Here is a 26158-nt window from a genome sequence, read left to right as displayed (position 1 = left end):
CCAAAAATAGCCAGGAGTGTCCAGCGGCAGAGGAATTGCCCCAGTGACCGTTAGAAGTGAACTCGGTGCAGGCCACTATTGCATCGACATCTTCCAGGCTTCAAGCGCCCCCCCTCAGATCAAATTGAGCAACACTTGGCCTAAGTTACCCTATACACATGCCAGGTTTTTGCGGCCCCGCTGCGATAGTGGGGTTTCGGCGATCGCCGAGCGATCCTTCGGCTTCGGAGTGGGGCCGACGAATGAATCCATAGGTCCGGCGTCATCGACCGAGGCAATCCAGACCCCTCGGCTTCATATGTGTTTATTGCTGGGTTTGTACACAATTTGTGCCGAGATTAGATGTTGATTATCGGTCAAAGGGAGCCGGGAAATGGGCCGGGGGGACCATCCACAGGACCAAAATTGCCAATCGTCGTTGGACACATTCAGACTGTGAACCAGGCGAACCGATTACATTCAGTAATCTGAAGATGGTTGTATTTCATAGTGCATTTAAGACTCGTGTTAAGGAACGCCTTAAATCTGTCCTGCTTAACACTACTGATGCTGTTGCAAAGGTAGACACGGCTCGGTGGGAGGATATTGCCAATTGAGATCCCTAGCCCGAACCACACTATGCTCTATTTCTAATACTTAACTTTGTGAAGTATGAGCCTCACAAATATTGTAGGAGCCAACAGACCAAGACGATGCATATATTGGTATGCCGTTGGACCCATCTCACTACAGCGATCGCTTTGTGCGCTCCTGTTTTATTTGAAGTAGCCCAACATTTTGGTTCCTACGCGGATTTGGTAATTTCTCCGTTAATCATTTAGCCTTTGGGACGAAATAGCTGAACAAAACGCTAGCCTGAGCATGGCGGTACTCCCACTCCCGCTGGTATACAGGACATCTCTTGTATCGTTAGGGATGCTGTGAGTTGAGGCGGAGCTGATGCAGTCAGCGAAGGTGTGGGTAAATGCGACAACTTTGCAATCTGCCGTTGACCTGATCTGGGAACATTCGATTGGGTTCCATTAAGATGACCTGCCATCCACAGGGCTGGAATCTTGTACTATGAATGTCACTCAAGTGGGCAATTGCCGGAGCTGCTATGAACCAGAGCATGGTAGGCAGCTCAATAATAGTCATAAGCTAAAGGACCTGCATCCTTTCAGAAGAAATGTCACATTGAAAGATATATATGCTGGACTGAGCGTATTTATGCAAACCAGCCTGCCCTGATAAAATCGAGCACTGAGCATAGCCACTGCAATCTCATGAGATATGACGAGGTCTCCGTCACTTCAATTTGAAAGGTCCGAAGTACCGACATGCCTTGTCACACACCCATGATTGCCACTAACCAGATGCATGGGTGTCAATAGCCCCGATAATGTCGAGTTCCCCGCAAACCCCGGACTCACTTTTGCGGGGAAACTCCTGCACATCCCACTGCGCCGCCTCAAAGTTCGTGTATGCCTCGCAATTGATACCCAGCTTGAGCTTCCTGATTCCTTGCCAGCGGGCTGCAAACGAAGTCTTTACTGCCAAATATGCAGGCCTGCGATCGCTGTCACGTTCGCAAAACTCGGTGCGACCGTCGGATCCCTCAATGCGGCGCCTGTGAGAAGGCTGGCGCACCATGCGTCCACGCCGATAAGCTGCGCCAGCGCAATCTACCGAGAGGCTATCTCGACAGCATAGAGAGTCTGCTGAAGCAATTGAGGGAGGAGAACAAGAAGCTGAGGGAAAATCTGGCCTCAGCGCAAGCCGAAATCGAGGCACGAAGCCTTCCGACAAGTGACCTGCCTGCATCACATCTCAGCTCCAGTCCATCCTCTCAATCCAGAGAAGCAGGCGGCCATGACAATGTGGCCTTGTCATCCAAAGGAAGCACGGATTCTAATGCCTTTGCAGTCGAGGTTGGGTACCTCTCTCTTATTGCAACTGGAGAGACACGATATCTAGGTGCCAGCAGCGGGTTGGGCTTGGCCAGCATCATCCATAGAGTCATCAGCATCCAAGGAGGCATGGGCCTTTTAGGCAGTGAGCAAGATGCCTCTGGCGGCCTCGGCAATCCCAATGTTCCCATGACACCTTCAGATAGCGCCTTTCCCACCCTTGCCACCGCTATGCCCTTCATCGAGGCCTACTTTCAGCACACTCACATCACCTTCCCCTTGTTGCACCGTCCTAGCTTCCTAGCTACCGTCGACAGGATTTATTCCGAGCCTGGCTTCTACGAGACAAACACCTTCGACGCCTTTGTCTTTGACATGGTTCTTACCATTGGCAGCTCAAACTTCAACCGATTTGAGGAAATGGCGACTGGATCCTCAATTTACTTTACCATGGCCCAATCCAAGGTCAACGCCATCACGCAAATGCCCAGTCTGGAATCATTAAAGGTCATACTGCTCATATCACAGCATGGCATCTTCAGCAACCTTCGGGATTCTAGTGCGAGCATATGGCACCTGACAGGCATTGGTGCACGAATTTGCTTCGAGCTGGGACTTCACCTGGAGCCCAGGCATCTAGACTGTGATCCGGAGAACCCAGCCCAGGTGCATCCAGTCTCCCTGGAGGAAGAAATGCGGAAGCGATGTTTTTGGTGTCTGTATAACCTTGACAGGTGAGTTTGCGATGTGAGAGAGGTGGGAAGAAAAAGCGCATGTACTGATATGTTGTAATCAGGATCGTCAGCATCACCCTCGGCAGGCCGGTTGCCATCCGCGATGATGAAATCGACATCTCCCTACCTTCTCATTTGGACGATGACTGCTTTGGTCCCAATCGACCTATTCAAGTAGATCCCCAAAACAGCTCCGGGTCAACGAGGATCTCCCCATTCTTGCACATCATCCGAATACGACGGCTGTCGGGCCAAATTCTAAGCATGTTATACATATCGAGGCAGCACTGCCATATTCCCGCGGAAGACAAGCGTCGGATCCGTCGCAAGTTCCACGAGGATATTGACGCTTGGAGAAACGACACTGAACATCTTCATCTGGTCCCAACAACGGCTTCTCGAGGCTATGTTTCTAGCTTCATGACTCCGGAGTGGTACTCCGCATTGCATAATAACGCCATACTTCTTCTCTACCGACCATCACCTTATCTGCCACATCCGATGATAGATTCTGAAAACAATGACGGAGAGTCAGAATTAATGAGCCTTCTCAATGCTTCGAAAGCTACAATCGAGTCGTACAGCCAACTGCACCGAAAAAGACGTCTTAATTATTCCTGGATCACACTCCACGGCGTTTTTATCGCTGGCCTGGCCTACATATACTCTGTCGGCAGGATACTTAGTGATCCAGCAAGCCGCAGCCTTGTGCCCAACGTCATGTGCATCATCGAGGTGACTCAAGCATGCTCCCACGTCTTGGTTGCCATCTGCGAGCGATGGAATGCTTCTCGTCGTTCATGCGAGCTGTTCAACAAGCTTACCACCACTGTCATACGAGATGCACTGAACGCTGTGTCCGGCCAGAATAGAAACCGACCTTGTGATACTCAGGTGCCATCTAATGTGGACCCAAACCTCGCTGCACTACGCACATCACAACGCCTAGGCGATGGGCAGGGCGTCGAGGCCCAGCCTGAAAATCCTCACATTGGCTTAGGGACCCCCTCTTCAGCGGACCAGCTTGACGATACGTTGGTAATGGACAAATTCATGACTTACCAAGGGTCGTTTGATTTCGTCTTCCAGCGGGAGACGTCCCTCCCAAACGACTTGGTGTCGGGATTCTCATGCAATTGGCCTTTTGACCTTTCTTTTAATAATGACGGGGATATTGATACCACCCAGAAGAATGATGAAATGATTGATTGGAGTCTGGGCTCTTAGACGCTCGGGAAGGGAACATAGTGACGTTCGAAAACATGTACCGATACCAAATGCAAGATAGCTATGTACTTCAGAATATTGTCAACACTGATTAGTTCCCCTTCATAGCCGAGTTATCGACAAGTAGTCTCTCTAACTTCTGAGGATAGCGAGTCAAGCAACCTTGGTCCATTAAATTTCACGAGGTGAACCGTCTTTTGCTATTAATTACTCAAACTACCATATTCTAGAAGACGGGAAGAGAATACACAATTGTACCAGGATAAATCAGCCCAGTCATAGTTCCTCGATTTTCCATAATGCATGTCTCCAATGGCGGTTATATCGTATGCGGCCAAGACCTCGTCACGGATGTCAAAGGCTGGGTTACGCACCAGCGTGGCTAACCTCAGGCGAACCCTCACATTTAACCGTATCATCCAGGCTGGTTGGGAAATTATCCACGATTTTTTCACCTCCGGGCTTTTCGTTTGAGATGGCTCGCATTAAGCAAAGCGAATCGAAGATCAGCTGAACACAAAATGTGATGCCGGCGAGCCAGAAGGTGAGTTCCCCGTTCCACGCGAGGGGACCATCGTATACGGTGTGCATAGCGATCCCGGGGATAAAAATAATCGGAGCAAGGATGTTGACGAGAGCAACCGGTTTCGGGAAGAGCGGGACTGGCCTGGTGTCTATGAGGATGGCATACGCGAATGCAAAGTTTTGCGTCATAAATGTTGGCCATGGCATCAAACAGGTGATCCAGAACAATTCGTTCATGACTTGCGTGATCTCAACTGGCCGGTCGAGGCGGTAGTTGGTGACCCCAAGGATCATGCCCGGCATCATATAAGTGAAAATGCCCGCCGCTCCGGAGGCTAACTGGAGGGCATTAACACTGTAGTGGAGGTTAGGGATGCGTCGCATCTGCCCAGAGATGGCTGCCGTCAAGGGAAGGTAGAGCATGCCGGAGATGAGTAACATTGCGGACCCGGCTTCAATCCCTTTCTTGTGGTCCTTGTAATGCTGAACAGTCTGCTCCGCGGTCCAGTTTGCGGGGATAGGAGGGAGGAAGTCGCAAGCCACGAAGGCGCAAAAGAAGAATAAGGAACAAAAGATGCCGCTCACGGCGCAAGCATATTGGAAGTTTCGGGGCGACAAGATCGGAGACCGGCCTATGCGGTTAAAAAAGTCGTCCATAGCTCAAGCTGTGATTTTAAGTCATCGGTGAATTTCAGTAGGCGGTGCCTTCGCCAAGGCATGTGGGCTATTAATGGGAAAGCAGGAACGAAGTGTATAAGATATTTATAGCAAAGAGACTGCTACCTGGACTCAGAAGCCTATTTTAACTGTATTCGTAGCATATCACACTGAAGGATTTTTATTTGCTGAACGTCCAGACTTGACCCAACCAGGATGGTCTCATGGTTCGGTGAGCACCTACGCTATGCGAAACAAAACCTGGAAATGGAGAAATACCCCTCTCGGCGAAGGCCGGTGGTCAAAATATGCCACCATCCGGGATATGCCACAAGGTCAAAACTCAGGTGCCGTAGCGACTTGTGATGCTTTGCCGGACCAGGAGCTGAAAACGGGACTTCGGCGCCGAATGTAACATCCATTAAGCCCCGGAGACCATTGCAGGCCATTCCTGTCGGACCTCACTTCCGATATTTTGTTACATTGATATTCTTTATTTAATTACAGGTGGAGATTAATCTCCAATACGTAACGGGAGCCGCAGATTTCGATTAGCGGAACGACTCGTGTAGTACTATCACTGTCTTCCAACTTCGATGGTTGAAACCCTGGGTCTTATTTCTGTTCTTCTAATGCTTCATATTCAATACGAGAGTTTAAAGGTCAATTTACGGCGAGGAATATTTTCCAGTGCACTCCCCGTAGATTAAGACTTTGATTCTGCTATCCAGTGAACCATATTTTATATATCACAAGCTAGGTCCATAAATTTTGTGAATGACTTAAAGTTCGGAACTTCTTCACTGCTTCCCTGCGGTTTCCCATTCATCAAGTTCGACAGATGGTGACTTGGGGTTCGTAGCAACTTGCAAATTGATGCAAGCCTCGAAGCAACTGCCCCCGGGTATAAGTATGGCAATTGATAAGATGAAGACACTTCGTAGAGCGGCAATTACTTGTTTATTCCACTATAAAAGACCTTCGTATACCAAATATAGCCCATTTAATCCAGTCTTCTTGATTTCTTTATGCCGATGTGAAGAGATTCTCTGCAATAATGGGCTGGAAGCAACAGACTCAGTCTAATTGCGGTGTAACTTCTCCTTCTTGGGAACAGTATGGAGAGCCATAACATCCTCCCTATAGTACCACACGGCAGACATAGCGGCACCAGGCCCGACGATGAAGTGTCCGGCTAAGATTGCCACAGATGCGGTGGTGATATCTATATCCGTTTGGCCAACGCGATTGAGGTCCCAAATAGCACTGGCACACCAAACGTAAGATGCCAGGTAGTATCCCCAGAAGTCGGCCAGGAACAGATTTTTAATTCCTTCACCTAAGGGCTTGGCAGTCGCCGACCAATCTGGCAAAAAGACACTGCCAAAGGTCAAGCCAGGGTCAGTTGAGGTCAAGAGTTTGATCATGATCCCCCAATGTAGAAAGACTCCACAGGCGCCGGTGACAATATAGATCAGCTTCAGGCTAGCAAGATCACTCGGTTCCTCTTTTGAGAGCGGATTAAGCTTATCCTCAGACGACTTCGGGCTCTGCCAGGCATATATGGTGCCGAAAATCATTGTGAGTAGCGGTACGAGCATCGGCGACACTTGCCAGAGGGCCTCGAAATTCTGGATGGTGTATGGGTTGCTCCAAGGGATAAACATCAAGATGGTTGGTAGGATGTACCCGACGAAGTTGGCGGCCAGCAGTGTCTTTGCGTATTTGATGGGAACGAACCGCTTCAACGGCGACCAATACGATTCCACGTCGGAAATCCACGTGTAGACAGCGTAGTAAATGGGCATGTAGATGCCAACGCCGGCCCACTGAACCAACGTGAACCAGATGGTGGGACTAATTCTTTATTAGATTCTGCACTTCTGCACGGCGGGATGTAGGATTATTACTCACAGTGCCAATAACGTCATCGTGTTGCGACTCCGGAATGCCTCGATAGTCCAGATAGCAATAGGCTGGATCAAATGTCCGAGAAAGTACATTTGTAAAGTCCCGAATCTCTTGTTCCAGGAGCAGAGTCCAGGCATGTATGCAGCAGCCAGAAAGACAAGATAGTCATCGATGGCCGGGATTCCGACGTACGTCCGCTTGAGAGGAAACTTGGGGTCGTCTGGGAATGATCCCGTGGAAATGATTTGCCCGAACTGACTGCCCAAGCCCCAAGAACCGGACTGCACCCACATACCGTAGTGGACAAGCGCGGCACACGTCAAGTAGAACGCAATGAGTACCCACTGATACATGCCTCGCTTCTTGGGCTCATTCAGAAGATCGTCCTTGTAGGGTGCCATTTTCTTTCGTTTCTGGGTGTCTTTCGTCATCGTAAAAAGAGGCAGAAAGGGTGACGGGAGCGAGATGATGAGCCAAAAGAAATTTCATTGGGGAGACGCCGTGGTCATATTTGGGGGAACCAGATATTACTCAGGCATAAGTCCAAGGGTGGGTTTATACTGAGGTCCGAAATAATGGGATGCTAGTCCATTGTGCCGTCGAACAGCAAACCGGGAACAAGGGTTCAGCCCAAGTATGGCACACACAGCACGTTTAAGGCTCCATCGTGCAGGTTCTGTGTATTCCATGGTTTCTCATCCCAGCTCAACTGTGCTTTCAATCTTACCATGGCCATTCTAGTCGCTATTCGTTCTCTCGGGATGCAGCCGGGTGGCGTGAGGTACCGGGACTCAAACCGGCCTTGGCCGATATCCAACCACATTTCCCGGTCGCCCGTCTATCTTCGAATATATTTACTACCCTCAAAATAATTGAATTATGCATCAATTAGCTGGTAAAATTCACCGTGGATCCGTAGCTAATCGAGAGTCGCTATTGTGGAGTTCTCTTCGGTCGTTATCAACTTGACCTCTAAGCGAACCCGAACCCGAGAGAGGTGAAGCCGAACCCGAAACACCTCGGTCACTAGGCCGGGGCGGCGATGACCGAAGCCCGCAAAACCTCCGCCATAACGGCCTTGGTCGGCTCTCGGTGGCGGCCGAGCCATGAGACATTAAGCCTAACCCGATGAACTGCTGAATCATTGCAGGAATGCGCGGAATTGCCGAGGTGACGTTGCGGGGAATTCGGCACAGTGTGTCCATCTTCCGTTCACGGAGCCTTATCCAGACCCATCACGAACCACGAAACCGTGGGTTGTGAACCCTTTAGCCTAAGTAGCATTCTTCGTCGATGTGAGGGCGTCTTCTAAAATTCAATTGATGAGATTCCAACGTGACTAACGACCCAGTCGACACCCGCAACAATGGCTGTCAATCACAAGAAGCCGATATGGGAGCCCCGCAAAGTGGACGAAATGAACATCACCAAGTTCATGACGCACGTGAATCAAAAACATGGCCTCCAACTTCGTACTTACGAAGACCTGCATCAATGGTCGGTTGGCGATGAGACGTTCCAGGACTTCTGGAGAGATGCATATACATGGCTGCAGCTAGCCCCGAGAGGATCAGGTGAACCTGGCTGCGTATTGAGCCAAGAGGTAACGCAGTCAAATGGCGGTCCCAGCAGTGTACTATGTTTGCTTCGGTCTTGATGCTAACCATATTGCTAGGATGCAACTTCTGGGGTTCTCTTCCCTCCCCCTCAATTTTTCCCTAATGAGAGGATGAACATTGCCGAATTTCTCCTGCGCAATGGCAAAGACCAGGACGTGGCTATTCACTTCTCAAGAGAAGGCGTTCCTGGAATCGAAAAGGTCACCTGGCAGGATCTCCGATATCGGGTCCGGGTAGCGCGCGATGCAATGATCAACTCCTCCATTGTACCCGGCGACGTTGTGGCAGCCGTCATATCAAATTCGGTTCATTCCATCGTTTTATGTCTAGCAGCTCTATCTATTGGTGCCATCTGGTCTTCTTCATCACCGGACCTGGGGCCCGATGCTATCATTGACCGCTATCAGCAAGTCGAACCAAAAATAATCTTTGCTGATGATGGGTACATCTACTCAGGAAAACTGATCAAGCTTGGGGGTCGCATCGAACAATGGTCCCAGGCTCTTTCTCTTGGCAGCGGCACCCTAAAGGATGTTGTATTGATCCCTTATTGCGACCTCGACATGCGTACATATAACATCTACCGCGGATGCTCTTACACCAATTTTCTCCGTCGCGGCACTGGTGGAAATTTGGATTTTGCCATGCTTCCATTTTCTCATCCCGCCTTCATATTATACTCGTCCGGCACAGTACGTCCCTAGATTACTTTAGCCGTTATTTGGGCAGCAGTGTATTAACTTCGACCGTGTCAGACAGGCAAACCAAAATGCATTGTCCACTCTGCGGGTGTAAGTTCTATTTCAAGCCGGGCCGAAAGAGATGACAGGAGCTGATTGAGTATTTACCTAGGGTGTGGCTTTGAAGGTGAAGACGGATATGATCTTGCAACATGACGTTCGCAAAGAGGACATTGTCTTTCAGTACACCACCGTAAGCCTCGATCGTCCTCACTATTGACACACGGAAGTCTAACCAAACTCAAGACATCCTGGGTCATGTGGGTGTTGAACTTTGTCAACATATCATCTGGAGCCGCGATGCTGCTGTATGATGGCTCTCCGTTCCACCCCACGCCGACGGTGTTATTGCAGCTCGCAGAAGAAGTTGGGTAATTGTTCCAGATTATTTGAACTAATTAGCCGTTCGAAGCTAACTAGGAGTACAGAGTCAGCGTATTTGGAACATCTCCACGTTATCTTGCCGAGCTGAAGAGCCGTGAGATTGTGCTTCGTAAGTCACCCACCATGTTATATATGTGATTGGAACTAAGACATTGCAACTTCAGGCAAACTATTCGACCTCTCTAGACTCAGGGTAGTAACATCTACCGGTTCTGTGCTATCTCCTGATCTGTACGAATGGTTCTATCAAACAGCCTTTCCACCCCGTGCTCAACTGGTCTCGATGAGCGGTGGGACAGACATCTCGGGATGCTGTGAGTTTTTGTCTCTCACAACACCTGCCATCCGCTAACCAATGATTTTCAGTTGTAGGAGGAGCTCCTATTCTCCCAGTCTATTCCGGTGAAATCCAAGCGAAGGCTCTTGGTATGGCGGTAGACATTGTAGACAGCGCCCAAAGCGATTCCGTTTCCATTGAGCTCTCAGGAGCCCCCGGGGAGCTGGTTTGCACGAAACCTTTTCCGAGTCAGCCACTCCAATTTTATGGTCCCGATAATCATGAAAAGTACCGGTCGTCTTACTTTGACCGCTTTGGACCTCGAGTGTGGTGTCAAGGCGACTTTATTCAGCGACTTCCAGACACAGGCGGCTTAGTCATGCTGGGAAGATCGTAAGTAATTCTTGTCACTTGCAAACTCTTACTAACAATATTCAGCGACGGTGTTTTGAATCCATCGGGGGTTCGGTTTGGGTCTGCTGAGATCTATGCTGTTGTCGATTCGTTTCCTCAAATCGCCGATAGCATTTGTGTTGGCCAAAGACGAGACTCTGATGCGGACGAGAGAGTACTTCTGTTCATCAAGATGAATACAGGCTCCAAATACACAGATGATCTGGTCAAAGGTTTGAAGACTGCCATCAGGGAGAGGTACACTCCCCGACATGTCCCGAGTTTCATCTTCGAGGTTGCAGACATCCCATACACTGTCAATGGAAAGAAGTGCGAGATCAATGTGAAGCATATCGTCTGCTGTCGAAAGGCTACTGTTAGCGGGACAGTAGCCAATCCAGAGGCATTGAAACTATACACCCAGTTTCAGAATTTGCCGTCCGTTACAGTAGATACCCGCAAGGGTAGTAAACTATAACTAGTTAGAGAACCATGGTTTACAAACATCATTAGATTGCTATTCCATTAATAGAAGTTCTCCATTCCACATTGGAACAGCGAATTTGTGGAACGTAGTGGAAAGAGATCTTCCTTTTCAATATCCATTTCTCTGTGTTGGGGGATTAAAATGTTTGAAAATGCGTCAGTGGCCTCGTCCAGGTTACACGACGCGGTTCTCGGGGGTCAAGATGTTTTGTCACACTTATAATTTATTGGCTCCAACTGTGAGCCTTTGGTTACCTCAGACCAGCCACACTGACATCATCGGGTATCAACGCATGAAATTGGGCCAATGTTCATAGTATTTCAGCTTCTGCCAGACCTAGAGGACCCCCGCAGATTTCTTTTCAGACACACCTAAGGATTTTGGTCCGGCTGTATCTTGATGACAAGTATTCTTGTCACTGGCCATTCGATCCTGAGTTGAATTTAACGAAGACTGCCGTACAATGGCGAGTCTGACAGGTGACCCAATGTATTCTCTTCAAGAGATCCCTGGGAAAGGGAAGGGACTCGTCGCTACACGAAGAATCGCCAAGGGCACACGCATCCTATCTGAAGAGCCCTTAATCAGGGTGCCTGGCGCTCCTCTTAACCGCCAGACCCTACAAGCATTAATATGCGAACAAGTCGACGCGCTTACTCAAGACCAGCGGCAAGCCTTCCTCTCCCTACATAACATGTATTCCGACGACGCTTACTCACGGTATATTGGAATTGTACGGACGAACGCACTTGCTTTCGTGGATGATGTGAGAGAAGGAAGTGTTTTCCTAGAGGCATCTCGGATCAATCATGCTTGCGAGAACAACGCCCATCGAGGCTGGAACGAGAATACCAAGCGGCACACCATCCATGCGTTGCGAGACATCGAGGAGGGACACGAGATCACAATTCATTATCTCGGTACCCATAATAACCGCGAAACACGCCAAGAGGCTCTGCGAACAACATTCATGTTTACCTGCTCATGTCGTCTTTGCTCCTTGCCACCACACCAGAGCCAAGAAAGTGATCGAAGGCTAGATGAGATTTTGAGACTAGAAGGTTCCATGGGTGAAACTGGCCTGGTGGGGATCTTATCGGCTCCAGAACGAACCCTCTGATACGCTGATCGAATCGTCTGTCTTTGCAACGAACAAGGACTAGATGGCAGTGGTGTGCCAAGGGCGTTCTTCGACGCTGCACAAATTGCTATCGTCAACGGAGACCTAGCCAGGGCACGAATCTTTATTGAGAAGGCCAGGCTTGGATGCATTACCATGGACGGTGACGACAGCCCCCAGCTTCAAAGCAATGTGCTGTCTCAGGACCCCTCAGAGAACAAGGCATATGGATTGTCGATGAAGTGGAAGACTGCTGTGAGTGAAATTCCCAAGGATCTCACCCCGGAAGAGTTCGAAGACTGGCTGTGGAGAAGGCAGAAGCCAAGACAACTCGGACAGCCAGTGAACTTCCGTGACCAGGCGGTATTCCCAAGTTTTATGAACTTGCCAGACGAGACAGATGCGGATCCCATCTTCTACGAAAGCAGGGACGGGCTTACGTACCGGCCACGGCAGCATTGGTGTTTTCTGGCTGAGATTGTCAGCTTTGACACATTGGCTCGTCTACGGATGAACGTCAAAGATGTTGACGGCAAGACGGTTCAGCTGATCTTCTACACCGAAGGGCGTGGCAGTGAAATGGCGCCATCACAGATTCGCAATGGCTATACAATTGCTATTCTCTATGCACAGCGCCACGCGTTCAGCATTCTCGAAACTGGAATCCGTCATGAAGAACCGGTGAAGCTCAAGGTACCATTGCCATTACCACTCAGACAACGAACTTTGGAGACATTTCTAACAAAGCGTGCTCACGCAGGTATTTCGAACATCGCTCAACAATTTGTTGGCTTTGAGCGACCGGGTCCAAACATTCTCAACAGAAACGAATGGAAACAGAGTATGTCACGGCTGCGGTACGCAGGCGCCCTTGCGGAATCGCTGTGCGAAGTGTTCTCTTTTTTGGTACTGCAATACAGCCTGTCAGACTGCTGGCTGGCACGAGAAGGGCCACAAAGCAGATTGCAAGCTTCTCAGAGACGCTGATTTGAAGGGACTGCTTCATCTCACCTGGGAAAAGTTTGAAGGCCATGTTGCATTTCCCTTGCGCACTTGACAGGTGTACAAGAGGAAGGAAAGTGTCGAAGAGTACTCAATTTTCCACTATCGATGGTCACGAAGAAAAAAGGCGTGTGGTGCTCGTACTGAGTCGGGGGTTTCCGGTCTTTGGGGATAAAGGTCATCTCATCACTTGCAGCCACTAGGGCTAGGATTGACGGCTTCCTTCAACAGGAAACACCGTGCCGGGGAGGGACCAGTGGCTTAACCCATTGAGACCATAAATTGGGAAGGTCTGGCACAAGATCCATTGGCAAGGATCATCTCTTTTAGCATTTTATTTAATTCACAGTCATTTGGCCCGTTCTTTTAAGACCTCTCAGAGATCTATTTGATCAAATGGTATCAGCTGAGAAAGTCATCATCTTTGCTCAGTCAGGCTATTTATACGGATTTGATCTCGACCCTATCCGAACTTTCTGTCACAACACTATTGCGGTTATCACAGCTCTGCCTCTGGGTGGGTTGTGTGTTCTTAGTGTCCCCTGCTCACGCCCTCACTCAGTACTGTGTGGGGCTTGGTGAGATTTCGAGTAGACTGTCAAATAACCATTTTTCATTGCGACAGTTCCAGTAATAAAAATAGCATTGCGAAATAACAAAATGTATTCGGTTCACCACATGCTTTCTTGCATCCTACCACTTTCCAATCACGCATCCCAAATCTAGATGGTCACAATGGATTCTGCTGTGGCCAGAACGATTTCCTGCCATCCCTTCAAAAAGTCGCCATCTTGGTAATCGTCGTGCTGGAGATCCATGTAGCCTTCGGAAGCCTCCTCTCGCGGTACTATGCCCAAGGCGCGACCTATCCATGGTACATTAGCATTTCAAATTTACTACTACGTCACCTCCGCCGCATCACTTACCGTTGATATCCTTGTCAGACGCAATATCTACCATGGCTCTCGCACAGTCGTCAACTGTTGCGAAATTGACCCCTTTCGACTCAAGATATTGGATGACTTTGTCTGAAAGAATCGGCGTACGCACATACCTTGAGTGGGCACCACCTGTCAGCAATCTTCCAACGCTTTCCAGTTGAAATATCTCTTACCACGGAGCCACAAAGTTGACTCTAATCCCTTCTCTCCAAGCAGTCCGCCGAAGATTCCGAAACAGCCCGCGAGCTCCCCACTTCGATATGTTGTACTGGGGCGATCCAGGCTGATCAGCATAAGCTGCAACACTGCCCTTGATGATCAAACATCGATCTCGCGATGAATCCTGTGGCTGACGCCGGAAGAAATGCAGTGCAAGCTTAGCGGTATATGCGGTACCGATAAGATTGATCTCGACTATTCTGAGGTTTGGCTTGACCGGTGGTTGCGAAGGATCTATCTTACACGGTCACATTTCGATGGGCTTTGTTAAACGAGGTCTAAGACTGGTACTTACCGTCAAGATTGTTCAGATCATCAGCGCCAACAACGCCAGCGTTGGCGATAACAACGTCGATACTTTTATGGGGAGAATTCGCAAGCGCAGCATCAAAAACTGCGACCTGTTGATCCCAATCACGAACATCGCATTTGACAAATTTCGCGTTGCTAAAATCAGTTGAGATGAGTCCTACCAGAGCTGAATATCAAGCACTTACGGCGAAAGCTCCTTCTCAGTCGCCTTTCCGGCAATCTCATCAAAGTCACCAATCGTAACAAAGGCACTCAACGACTTATTAGTTTGTATACTCTATGAGAAGCCATACGCCACTCACCCTGCGTTAGCAAAGGCCGTTGCGTAAGCCTTGCCGAGTCCGCTGGCCCCTAATATGATGATGAGCTTGCTAGCCAAAGTCAAGCTATATCCGCACCGGGTAAATTTTACCTCCAGTAATTATGACTGATTTTCCTGTCAGTTTATGGAGGTTTATGTCGCTGGTGGCCTTTATGGGACCGTTATCCTGATATTCGGGGATTGACATGGTAGTTGGGTGAAGGTGTTAAGATTGGATTGTGATAACAACAGACAGTGGTATGCCTCAATGCAATAGAAGTCTGACAATTTTGCGATTATATGTGTCTCTTGGAGGCCTAATATTTCAATCATTCGATATCCACATGTAAATACGGTCCGGACCTAACCAAAGAAAAGTGCACAACGGCCCTTGATCCGGCGATCGCCGGGTCTTCCCCGCCTTACACAACAACCCTTTCGGACCTCCGGATAGCCAATCAACATGGGCCACACCTAAAACCAGCCCGACCCAGTGTGGCAGAAGAAAGCCATGGTGCTAAGTTCATACCTTACGTCTAGGTTGTTCAACTTCAACCAAGGAAGAAATTCAAAATCTAGACGTAAGGTCTTCGCTTTGCTAGTCTGCGTTGATGAGCCCAGGGCACTAATACCGCAACAATGAAAGCTCGTGGTACAAATTTATGGGGTGCCAATCCGCATTTCAATATTTCGGCCTCGGGGAACGCCGAGTCGGCTTGACTAAGAGGTGGAATCGTAATCTAGCCTCAAATATCTCAGCCTCAATCAGCTCCTTTGTTCTTTCCCTCTTCATGACACTACCACCCCCCTGTATCTGAACCACCACACTTGCTTGAGCAAATTACACTTCTCGTTGTTACCGAACATGTCTCAAACTCAAGACGATGGCGGCGAGCATTCTCGCTTTGCCCACTTGTCCCAAGCACATCCAGAATGGAATAAAGTGGCTTCTAAGCAGCGGGAACTTGAGCCTCTTGCCCAAAGACTTTATAGCTTGCCGCTTGAAGAATTTCGGAAAGTCCCATATCGGCCTCCACCACTTCCAGCGAACGCTCCGGTTCCAGGCATAGATATCATTATCAGGGAGGACGAAGTCATTGTAAGAGACGGTGCAAAGGTCAAGGTTCGAATGTACGAACCTGTCCATCTAAGCAGCCGCCACCTGTTGTTTTTTAATATTCATGGAGGAGGTTGGTCAGCATGAAATGCACATCTCGCCGCCCTAATAATTTGCGCGCCTGACTGATGAACTAGGGTGGACGACTGGCAGCCCCGAGACAGAAGAAGCTCAAAATCGGCTAATTGCTGCGAATTGTTCTGCAGTTGTGTGTAGTGTGGATTATCGACGGTCAGGTCTTTGTCGACAAACTGGTCTCACGTAGCTAACATTGTCGAAGGGCACCAGAGTTTCCGTTCCCTTATGCCTTGAACGACTCCGTTGATGCGCTAAAATGGGTGAGCATTACAATAATCCTCTCAAAAAAACATGTATCGTCGTCCATGCTTATACATTGCCCAATCAGTGTAAACAACATGCGGGCCGATTGGGAATCAATCCTGAAAAGATAATTGTCGGTGGTGGTAGCGCAGGCGCGAATGTGGTACGGTCCTCAGCCACGTATATCGGGTTTCAGATAACTAATCTGATTTAGTGTGCGGCAGTCGCTCAAATTTCTTCTCACGAAGGCATCACGGGGATCATCGGGCAGATCCTCAACATTCCCGTCACTTGCCACCCAGATCACTTTCCAAAATCCAAGTACGAGTATAGTTCGTACGTGCAGAACGCAAACTCGCCAATTGTCAGCGCGTCAATGATGCGCATTTTCTGGAAAAACTACCTCCCAAGAGCTCATCCAGATCCAAGAACAAGCCCACTCTTAGCACCCTCCTTCAAAGGCCTTCCACCAGCATGTAAGTTTCGCGCACCATATCCATAGCATACTACAGTTATGCGATCCTAGATCTAATCAAGAGCAGTGGTTCAGGTTGCAGGAATGGACCCACTAAGAGACGAAGGACTCGCATACGCTGAAGCGATGAAAGCAGAAGGGTAGGTTGAGTTAAAAAGAAGTTTATTTTGAGATTACAGCCAGGATGATGCTGACTTCGGGCTCTCCCACAGTGTAAACATTACATTGAAGATATACCCTGGCATGCCGCATGCCTTTTACGTATATCCTGATCTAGAGCCATCTGTCGAGTACTTTGAAGCCATGGTGGATTGGATTAATCAGTTCTAAGAGGAAGTCTCAGACATACAACGGTCGGAACCGTAGCAAGATATGTTCCGTACATAAATCGACATCTCTCAAATTTACATGTCACCCTTGCTCCCGCTCCTACTTTTTTTTCTGCTTCAGCGCTGCTCAGATTTTCTAAAACGGGCATTGCGACTTGTAAACCAAGAGAATGCCCACGGCCGTGGCTCCACTTGCTTGCTCATGGTAAATCGGTCTGGGTCATCGGATGCCGCCGCTCTATTAGACGCCTCCGGCTTGTCGTTGATGCTTTTGCCAATACGCGCATATTCTATGATTCGAGCAATTCACAAATTGCGGCGACAAGACCAACTAGAATTGGGAGGCTCATTCACCTTTCAGAGTGATGTAAGGAGAGAAGATTTCACTCACGCCGGATAATTTGAACTACGATGGGGAGCAGTTCGGGGCGAGAGGATCAAGACAATGTAATTGCGAAAAATCTGCCGACATAATTTAGCGCGAATTAGATGTGATAAAATGTTCTCCTAGAAAGCGATTCCCAGAAGACCGAGTTCCTGTACAAGTTCTTGTGCGCTTAATTTTTAAAGCCGACGTTCAGCAAAATAATTGGCGGGGGTGCGTGCGATAGGGGAGGGGCGAGCGAGTCTTACTGTTTTTGGAGGATAAGGCCAAGTGCAACAAAGTGACAGGTGGACATGGAGGCAAGCACTGTAGCGTTGAGATTTGCCCAATCTTGTATAGAACTTGTATTGGAAATTTGGGGGGCACATGATTCAAGAAGGCGGAATCAGGAGACTCAATGAGCTATGCTATGTAAAATGTGATACCCATAACGCTGCTTTATAAATCGGCGACATTGGCCATGAACCTTCACCAAAGCTCAAGAATTGACAGGTCGCAAGCCTGAACACGGCAATCTTGTGTTGAAACGGGACCTATTCAACAATGGATATTCCCTATCGCCACTGATCCGGGTGGAATGAGATGTACAGTCCAACTGCCAGTCGCTGACTTGGTGCTGTTCTATTTGGGGCGGAATCGAACCGGTCGTAAATCGAGATGACGTCGGGTGATGGCGCCGTAGACGAAAGGGATCTCAGACGATGCTCTTCGGGTTGATCCGACAGTCCCTCCTCCACTACATAGAGATCAATTAGTTCGGCCCATATGAAGTCGCGATGTGTAGAGGTAAACCTACCGGAAGCCGTAGCAGTCCTGGGTCGTGTGCAGCAGCGCCAGAAGATCACAGCTGCTCCGGGTATAGTTATCAGAGCGGCGACAATGGAGATGATTTCCTCTGTAGACAATGCCATTACTAGGGACAGAAGTGTATTTTGAGAAGAATAGATGGGTGAGAAGGTGAGAAACTATCCCTTAGGGTGCTAGGTGGGTGATCTGCTATATGTATGAAAGCATTTGCGAATTTTGGCAGCCCGTAGAAATGAGGCGTGGCGCCCAGGGTCAGACACAGCCACCATGATGATGGCTATGAATAAGGACAGGAAAAAGCGAAGTTTGGACACAGCCAATAAGCGGCATTCCAGTGAAACGGTTCGGAAGCGCATAGCGAATTTTGGCTCAGGTTTGGAAAGACGAATTTTGGACGCGACCAACGGCCAGCATGGTCTCCCTAATGCATGATTGCGGAGCGTTGAGAAAGCGAATTTTGGACACAGCCAACCAAGACCAGGATCAATCCCAAGGTCAAGCTGGACTCACCGTGCATCTGTGGCGTTAATCAGAAAGCGAATTTTGGACTGTGCCAATCATTTGCTGACATCCCAGCCAAGCTCACCACGTATACCGTGGCGTTGATGAGACAGAGCTACAGTAGGTGTGTAAGTTCCGATTGGATATATGCAATGTCAACCCAATCAATGGCCACATCTCTGTAGCCCGACAAGGGTATGTGCATTGCGAATTTTGGCCAAATGGAATATGCACTTTGAGAAACCAGGCAGTGTCTTTCGGCCTCAGGCTTCAGTGTGCGACCGTGATAATCATAAAGAGCCTACTCCTCCTCGCACATCTCAAACTCAACAGCTTCAGACAAGACCCAGTACAAGCTTCTCTCTTTGAGCATTACCTCTTTCTCTCCCGAGTGTCTCTATTTGACTTCTTCAGATCATCTACTCTTTTAAACCACGCCTTCCTCCACCCACCTCAATCTCACCATGTCACGGGCGCCAAGAATCCCCGCTGCAGAGTGGGATCGCCACAAAGACCACATACAGGACATGTATGTTGTGCAAGGCAAAACGCTAGAAGATTTTATCAGTTGCATGGCAAGAGATCATGGTTTTGAGCCCACGTAAGTCATTTATACGTTCATAGGCTCCTTTTTGCTCATTCCAACCTGTATATTCACCTTGACACGAGATACTAATCTGCCAATAGCAAGGCGCAGTATGTCCGCAAGTTGGATGGTTGGAACATGCGAAAGAATTTCAAAAAAGAGGAATGGGAGCATGCCAACACTCTGGTCCGGAAGCGGAAAGCGTCTGGAAAAGACAGCGAGCTCGTTATGAGTGGAAGGGTTATCGACGGGGAAAAGCGGAGGAAGGCGCTCAACAGATACGCCGTCCCTCTCGCATCCTTCCCGGCACCTTCAAGTAAGTTGCGTCTGAGAGCTATAATGATGATCACGACCTAACCCCTCCCCAGCTGATGTCGAGATGAGCCCCGACCGGATTATAGCCCGAACTCCACCCTCGACTGGAGAAGGTCTATTCATCACGTACAACAACCTGCCTTGGTTTCAATTTCAGGACCATGTCATAACACTAGGTACGTAATCCATATCTTGGGTTCTCAGTACCTCAGAGCTAACCTCGTACCCCGTAGCAACCTCTAGCATGTCACCTGGCATTCTTAGATCAACCTCATACGATCAAGCAATTTCTGTAGCCAAAATCGTCTTCGGAATTCCTGTGGAACAGCTTCTGTGGGACACAGAAGCTCTTGGAGACTTATCCAACCTATTAGAGGATAAGGTGCCTAAAAAGCAGAACGACAACTTCAAGCACCACATTGACAGGCTATCGCAACCCCAACCACTGGTCCAGGTCCTCCAGTGGGCCGTCTTTCTCTCTTCCAATGCACGTCTCTCTAACGAAAAAATGGATGGCTTGTTGAGATGGACTATCGAAGGTGGGCATAGGCCGGTCATGGAACACATTCTTCGAATGACGGGGCCTACAGTGATGATTTTCGCATCCAACCTCCTCTTGAGCGCCATCAGGGTTGACGATCTAGCCTTTGTCACAATGCTCCTCGAACAGGGCATCGGCCCAAACAGCGCGGATTCTACGTTCACCGGGAAAACCGCTCTTCAAACTGCGGTACTCTCTGCGGATTCTGGAATAGTTCAGCAACTTCTCGATCATGGTGCTGATGTTAACGGCACTATTTATGGTCCATTCGAACATATTCCCCCACTCAACCTCTTCCTTGCGCAAAAAGGTCGACCTATCCGGATTCTTGAGATATTGATCGCAGCTGGCGCAGATGTTAATCACATCGAGGCGGGTCACCTTTCCGCGCTTCAAGCAGCTGTTTCACACCTGGACCCAGGCATGGTTAGTGTCTTACTCGAAGCTGGAGCCGACGTCAATATGCCCGTTGGAGATAAGTACAAGGCGATCTGTACTCAGACCTGGGAAAAGTGCAAAGCTTCCGGAAATAGTATGTCCTTGTCGACCCTCTGCACCCCACTTAGCCTCGCAGCTTCGTATGGGCACAAGGAAATAGCTCGGCTGTTACTAAAAGAAGGCGCGAATATCAACGGATTGTGGTTTAGTCAAGCGGCGGCCAACAAAGGTTTGTACATGTTTGACACTATGGATGCAACGGACACACGCTTGGGCACCGAAACACCGCTACAGTTATCGGTGCGATTTGGTCACCTAGCCATGATTAAATTTCTCTTGGACGCTGGCGCCAATACCAATACTCTCAGCATATTTGGTTCAACCGCACTTCAAGACATCTCTGCGGGGGATTTGTCTCGGTCTATGCGGCAGAAGGTGGCGCATCTTCTCTTGGGACGAGGGGCTACCGTCAATATCCCCGCCAGCAGGAATCTCGCCGGCATGACGCCTGTCCAAGAAGCCGCTAGATTAGGGGATTTTGAGTTGGTCAGTCTCTTTGTGGACAATGGTGCTGATCTGAATGCTGCTCCTTATCACCGAGGAGGACGTACAGCCGTGCAAGCTGCAGCCGAGTCTGGAGAACCGGAGCTGGTTATTTTCCTTATCAACAGCGGCGCGGCCATCAACGCCGATGCTGCCGCGTATGATGGTCTCACGTGTCTTCAGGCTGCAGCTTCGACGGGTAACCTGGTACTGGTCAACAAACTGCTGCAATGGGGTGCCAGTGTCAATGCCCCGGCATCCCTAGGAAATGGACGAACAGCCCTCCAGGCCGCTGTCATGGAAGGTGGTGTAGAGATGGCCGAAAGGCTACTGCGTGCTGGCGCAGATGTCAACCAGATCACCAACGATCAAGTGGCACTCTGCTCGGCCATCGAGTATTGCCACTGCAGCGACTACACCGACTACACCGACGACGACACCGACAGCAACGAAAACAGCGAGAGCATCTTCAACCTACTAATGAAAAACGGTGCCAACCCGGATCCTATAAATGTTGAAACAACACCCTTGGCCATTGCGGCCAGGACTGGTCAGGCCCATATTGTGGGTCGGCTTTTACACGCCGGGGCAAACCTCAACAGACCCTCACTCGACCCGGGCAGAAACCTCAACAGGATCCCAGGTCTGACTCCCCCACAAACACCACTCGCCATCGCAGTTGCATACGGCCACGAAGACGTGGTTGAACTCCTGATAAATTCAGGGGCTGATTTAAATCAAGCCGGGCTTGATGGAGGGAATCTTCTTCTCCATGCGTTTACCAACGACAGGTTTTCGCGTGGAATCACAGAATCACTAATCCGTGGCTCCGCTGACCCCAACAAGCCGTCATCAAACGGGGTGTTTCCAATTCACGTAGCAGCTACATGTTTAGACAGTAGTGATGCGGAAGTGGCAATAAGGATACTCATCGACGCTGGGGCTAACGTAAACACCTCGTGGGAAGCTACAACAGCACTTCAGATAGTCGCTGAAAAGGGTCACGAGCGCGTTGTTGAGATGTTGCTAGACGCTGGGGCTGACATACACTCTGAATCTGGAGCTACAACGGCTCTTCAGATGGCTGTTGAAGAGGGTCGCAAGAGCCTTGTTGAGATGTTGCTTGACGCTGGGGCAGAAATCAACGCACCCGCAGCACCGAGTTTCGGTACTACCGCCTTACAAGCTGCAGTCAAGAGAGACGATCTACCTCTCGTGCGAGACCTCATATCTCGTGGCGCCGATGTTAATGCTCCGCCAGCCATTGATCACGGTGCAACAGCATTACAGCTCGCAGCTATAAATGGGAACATCAACATGGCTATCTTGCTCCTTGAGGAAGGGGCATACGTCAACGCGGAGCCAGCGGTTACTGGAGGACGGACGTCACTTCAGGGCGCCGCTGAACATGGTCGTCTGGATATGGTCTACCTCTTGCTTGAGAATGATAATGAAATGGAATCAATTCAGGAGCGGTGCCAGGATGCGGCCGAGTTCGCGGATTCAAACCATCATCCAATACTTGCGAAGGTCCTTCGAGAATGGCAAAGGCCTTGAGGAAATGCACATCGTCGTTTTGTCTTGGGAAGTAGAGTGTAGTCATAAGGTGTGAATATTCCTTTATTGAACGGAGTATACGGTATAGACAGCAATGATCTACTCATTCCATTTGAATTTACGAATAGTCGCGATTTCCTCAAGCCTAGTTCTTAGCAGCAATTCCAAGCTGCGAGAACAGGGCTTTCTAACAAATTACCGTCAGCATTACCAAGTGAGAACATATTTGATTCCACGGCAGGAATATAAAATGACTAAATCAAAGCAGAAATAATCGAAATAGTACATAGATAGCTGTCCCAAACGCTCACTACTCCGGCAGCGCTTTGAATATGTACTTGACACACCCTGCCATAATCTCTCCACCAACACCACCATTGTTACAGTTCTTGTAATTGTTGGCAAATAGAGACTCACACCTCGCGTCACTCTTTTCCCCAAGTGGCTTCCATGCATTGACTTCTTCCATCCTTTTCTCCTCCAACTCGCAGGAATTATCCCACCCGGCCTCGAAGTGGTACTTGACGCCGCCGTTTGTGAATTCGTGGTGAAGAACTGAGTCGCTATCTCCCTTGACTATTTTGTAGCCTTTCACGTTCTTGCACGCTTTCTTGCTGAATCTCCGAACAAGAGGGGGAGAAACGTCTTTGTGCGCGCCGAATTGGTCGGGCTTGTAGCATTTCTGCTCTCCGAGAGTCCAAGGGTGTCTCTTCTTGCGGATCCTGTACGAGTACGTGCCGCAACCGACATTGTAGCTGGCCGATGTTGACATTTTTCTCATTCCACCTGATAGTTAAGTCAGCGGGTTGGTTCATCGTCAAGGACAGGACAAGGATGGGAAACTTACTTCCTTTGTGTCCGCAAGTTGACGAGCCAAATGCTTCCATGACCCCGTCGCACGACAATTCACAATCAATTGCGCTAGAATCCTCATTTGGCTTCCAAAGGAAATCGACCCTGTAACCGTCGTACAGACTTGGATCGGGTGGTGGTGATCGCTTCAGCCACCGGACGGGATCCGCCTTGCCAGAAGGGTCAATCGTGATCTCGAGCTTTTTGTCCGGGGTGACGTTCTGACAGAAAACGTTATAGATGTTTCCAGCTGGTCCATTCCAGACGTTGGATGGAAGCGGGCTCCAGTCGTTGTCTGCACACTGTGGTCCCGAAGCTTTGGACTTGGCGTTTCTGATCTCGTAACCGGCCTCACCACAATCCAGTTTAATACTTCCGGAGCGAGCTCGAGTGTGAGAGTCATAATGGCCTGTTCAATGGTAAGATATTGAGCATACACGGAGTGTCAAGGATTGGAAGCAAGGCGGAATGGGTGCCATACATGATGTGCTAGAAAAACCATCGTTGAAGATTTGAGTGCAGGGGTTTTTGCATTCAACACCTTCGTTCTTTTTCAAGTAAAACTCGAAAACATCATCTTCATAGCCTGAGGCAAAGACGTCTTCAGCAGTGTATTCAACGCTGAAATCTTTGTCCAGTTTGTAGTGCTTGGTATCCGTGCAAAGCTTCTGAACCAAGCTATACGTCGATTAGCGTGGTCACTTTTGTAGACCGATGGACTTACTTGAACCAAGTGCTGCTCTCCATATTCTCATTCGATGTTCCGCATTCTCCGTAATTGGATAGCTTTGGGTGCGTTGGTATATCATTGAACACCATGTTGTCGGCCAAAAGCTTCATCATTGCATCCTCCTTTTTGGTGATTGGTAGCGAGAGGACTACAGGCTCGGTCGCACAGTCACAGCCTTCGTATTTTCCACCCTAATCATATTAGTAAGTTCTATTCTTCTTGGGGCGGAGGGTAAAAACTACCTTGCAAACAAACTTGGTGTCTTCCGTCAATGGTAGGTCAATCTCGCAATCATCCTTGAGACAAAACAAGTCTGTCTTGCTAGGATCGGCACAAGAAACTGTAGACGTAGTACTCGTAGACGTGGTTTTCGTCTCAGTCACGGTCTGAATAGAGTTGGAAGGGATGTGTACTCCAGTAATGGCAACTTTCTCTCCCTCTTTAGCAGCCGCCTTGTCAGCATTGAAGACATGAAAGATGTAGGTGAGGAAGCCAAGGCCCATGGCGCCGGTGACCGGTCCGGCGCTTGCTTGGAGAAGAGTGAGTTCCTCTTCACTCATAAGGCTAAGCTCCACAGTCTCAACAACATCCGAGCCTCCGGAGCCTGAGCCCGAGCCAGGCACGGTTTCAAGCTCCAGATACTCCTTGACCGCAGGATGGTCAGGAGCGGCACTGGCTATCTGATCGGTCAGGTCCTGGATGATTTCGTCGGCGCTAGGATAAGACTCGAATTCGTCCATATAGCGGAGAGCACCACAGGCTTCGCGTCGAAGTAAGATACTGCGAAGGCGACGACGAAGCTTGGATATGGCGCAAGCAGGCACTTCTTCGGCTGTCTTTTCCAAGAAAGACCGAAGGTCAGGGTCAACAATGGAGATGTCAAGATCTCCAGCCGCATTCGTGGCCACAGCAAAGTAAACCTTGTGGGTTTCAGTGTGACCACCCGTGGTTACCGTCGTGGCCGTCGGAGCGTCCGTATCATACACGGTGCCTCGACTGCAGATATGTCAGACTGGTGTGCGCGTCAAATCACTGATCTCACTTACAATACAGATGCCGGAGGCAGAATACTGACAGGATTGACTCCTATCTGACCAGAGGTGGTCGGAATGATTGCAGCGATGTGCATTCCAGTTCTCGTAGCCAGAGCCTCGACTGCCTCCCCTACAGCGGCTCCAATGGACGTTGCCGTGGGGTTTGGCATCAAGCCAAAACGAAACGCGGTAAGAAGCCGCATGACGAGGGTGAGATATTCGGAACGATGAATCAAGTGATAAAATGGTAAAGCTGTGTGTAGCTCTATTTTCTGGTTGACGTGACAGCGCAGGTTGGCCTTTATGTCTACGATGGCAATGATACTGTCCCCGATGTCGAGTCCAGCCGAGTCCAGCCAAATTCCGCTAGGTCGACCAACGAATCTGGAAATTGCACTAAGGATCACGTTGGCACACACTCGGAATCCTATGAAAGACGCCAGCGGCTAAACTATCCAGTTACCAAGGCAGTGTAGAGGCTCCGGCTAATCAGACCAGAGTCCAGGGCATTTGTGGGGTTAATCGGACATGGTGAAACGAAGGAATATCGTGTTGGCGAGAAAAACAGAGGATGCGAAGTAGTGTTGGCTCTATAATAACCCTTTCCCAGAATCCTGCAGTTGGTTGCGAAGCACACATCGGCGCGTACTCGGAGAACGCAGTCAGAGGTAGATATCACCGGCTAATTAAGCTTAAAGCAAGCTACTGCGTGATCATCCGCATGTTCCTGTAGCGTAATTCCAATCTTAGTGCCGCTCGATTTGGCATATGTTGGTCGCTACACATCACATACACAACCAACCAACACCCAACCAACACCCAATCAACGCCCTGTATCAGGCCTGTACTAACAGGCTTTGGCGCTTCTCTTCTGCTCCTCATTGGCTTT

At 49.3% G+C, this 26158-nt stretch overlaps 9 protein-coding genes across 9 annotated transcripts; 5 read left to right on the top strand and 4 right to left on the bottom strand.

Moving 5' to 3' along the window:
- Positions 1 to 1541: 1541 nt before the first annotated feature.
- Positions 1542 to 3850, top strand: BGZ61DRAFT_349490 (c6 zinc finger domain-containing protein; the record flags this gene model as incomplete). The annotated part of the gene is made up of 3 exons (XM_046240154.1): positions 1542 to 2034; positions 2092 to 2623; positions 2686 to 3850. The coding sequence occupies 3 exons, from the start codon at positions 1542 to 1544 to the stop codon at positions 3848 to 3850; spliced, it is 2190 nt and encodes a 729-aa protein (XP_046106283.1).
- A 366-nt stretch (positions 3851 to 4216) lies between these two features.
- BGZ61DRAFT_348857 (uncharacterized protein) lies at positions 4217 to 5032 on the bottom strand (the record flags this gene model as incomplete). Its single annotated transcript, XM_046240105.1, has 1 exon — positions 4217 to 5032. The coding sequence occupies one exon, from the start codon at positions 5030 to 5032 to the stop codon at positions 4217 to 4219; it is 816 nt and encodes a 271-aa protein (XP_046106282.1).
- Positions 5033 to 6114: 1082 nt separating this feature from the next.
- On the bottom strand, positions 6115 to 7344 carry BGZ61DRAFT_531225 (uncharacterized protein; the record flags this gene model as incomplete). The annotated part of the gene is made up of 2 exons (XM_046253677.1): positions 6115 to 6889; positions 6947 to 7344. 2 exons carry the CDS (start codon positions 7342 to 7344, stop codon positions 6115 to 6117), a joined length of 1173 nt encoding a protein of 390 aa, XP_046106281.1.
- Positions 7345 to 8228: 884 nt separating this feature from the next.
- On the top strand, positions 8229 to 10861 carry BGZ61DRAFT_449327 (acetoacetyl-synthase). Its single transcript, XM_046245596.1, has 9 exons — positions 8229 to 8546; positions 8619 to 9254; positions 9318 to 9353; positions 9415 to 9495; positions 9549 to 9673; positions 9731 to 9795; positions 9851 to 10000; positions 10053 to 10356; positions 10402 to 10861. The coding sequence occupies exons 1-9, from the start codon at positions 8310 to 8312 to the stop codon at positions 10832 to 10834; spliced, it is 2067 nt and encodes a 688-aa protein (XP_046106280.1). The 5' UTR covers positions 8229 to 8309; the 3' UTR covers positions 10835 to 10861.
- A 445-nt stretch (positions 10862 to 11306) lies between these two features.
- Positions 11307 to 13020, top strand: BGZ61DRAFT_505397 (uncharacterized protein; the record flags this gene model as incomplete). Its single annotated transcript, XM_046251831.1, has 4 exons — positions 11307 to 11913; positions 12007 to 12656; positions 12724 to 12847; positions 12884 to 13020. 4 exons carry the CDS (start codon positions 11307 to 11309, stop codon positions 13018 to 13020), a joined length of 1518 nt encoding a protein of 505 aa, XP_046106279.1.
- A 667-nt stretch (positions 13021 to 13687) lies between these two features.
- On the bottom strand, positions 13688 to 14946 carry BGZ61DRAFT_349761 (short chain dehydrogenase reductase; the record flags this gene model as incomplete). Its single annotated transcript, XM_046240172.1, has 7 exons — positions 13688 to 13830; positions 13892 to 14019; positions 14080 to 14359; positions 14421 to 14572; positions 14623 to 14688; positions 14740 to 14788; positions 14850 to 14946. 7 exons carry the CDS (start codon positions 14944 to 14946, stop codon positions 13688 to 13690), a joined length of 915 nt encoding a protein of 304 aa, XP_046106278.1.
- Positions 14947 to 15603: 657 nt separating this feature from the next.
- Positions 15604 to 16981, top strand: BGZ61DRAFT_349622 (lipase esterase family protein; the record flags this gene model as incomplete). Its single annotated transcript, XM_046240160.1, has 7 exons — positions 15604 to 15928; positions 15993 to 16086; positions 16136 to 16193; positions 16262 to 16339; positions 16391 to 16652; positions 16719 to 16791; positions 16864 to 16981. 7 exons carry the CDS (start codon positions 15604 to 15606, stop codon positions 16979 to 16981), a joined length of 1008 nt encoding a protein of 335 aa, XP_046106277.1.
- A 2156-nt stretch (positions 16982 to 19137) lies between these two features.
- BGZ61DRAFT_531220 (ankyrin repeat-containing domain protein) lies at positions 19138 to 22653 on the top strand (the record flags this gene model as incomplete). The annotated part of the gene is made up of 4 exons (XM_046253676.1): positions 19138 to 19274; positions 19361 to 19575; positions 19628 to 19750; positions 19808 to 22653. The coding sequence occupies 4 exons, from the start codon at positions 19138 to 19140 to the stop codon at positions 22651 to 22653; spliced, it is 3321 nt and encodes a 1106-aa protein (XP_046106276.1).
- A 310-nt stretch (positions 22654 to 22963) lies between these two features.
- Positions 22964 to 25472, bottom strand: BGZ61DRAFT_531219 (uncharacterized protein; the record flags this gene model as incomplete). Its single annotated transcript, XM_046253675.1, has 6 exons — positions 22964 to 23439; positions 23501 to 23914; positions 23987 to 24183; positions 24230 to 24426; positions 24478 to 25231; positions 25282 to 25472. The coding sequence occupies 6 exons, from the start codon at positions 25470 to 25472 to the stop codon at positions 22964 to 22966; spliced, it is 2229 nt and encodes a 742-aa protein (XP_046106275.1).
- Between the last annotated feature and the right edge of the window lie 686 nt (positions 25473 to 26158).

Source organism: Ilyonectria robusta, assembly GCF_021365365.1.
Source record: "Ilyonectria robusta strain PMI_751 chromosome Unknown BGZ61scaffold_7, whole genome shotgun sequence".
NCBI lineage: Eukaryota > Fungi > Ascomycota > Sordariomycetes > Hypocreales > Nectriaceae > Ilyonectria > Ilyonectria robusta.
Note: the sequence above shows the minus strand (reverse complement) of the source record. Positions and strands in the feature narration are given on the sequence as shown.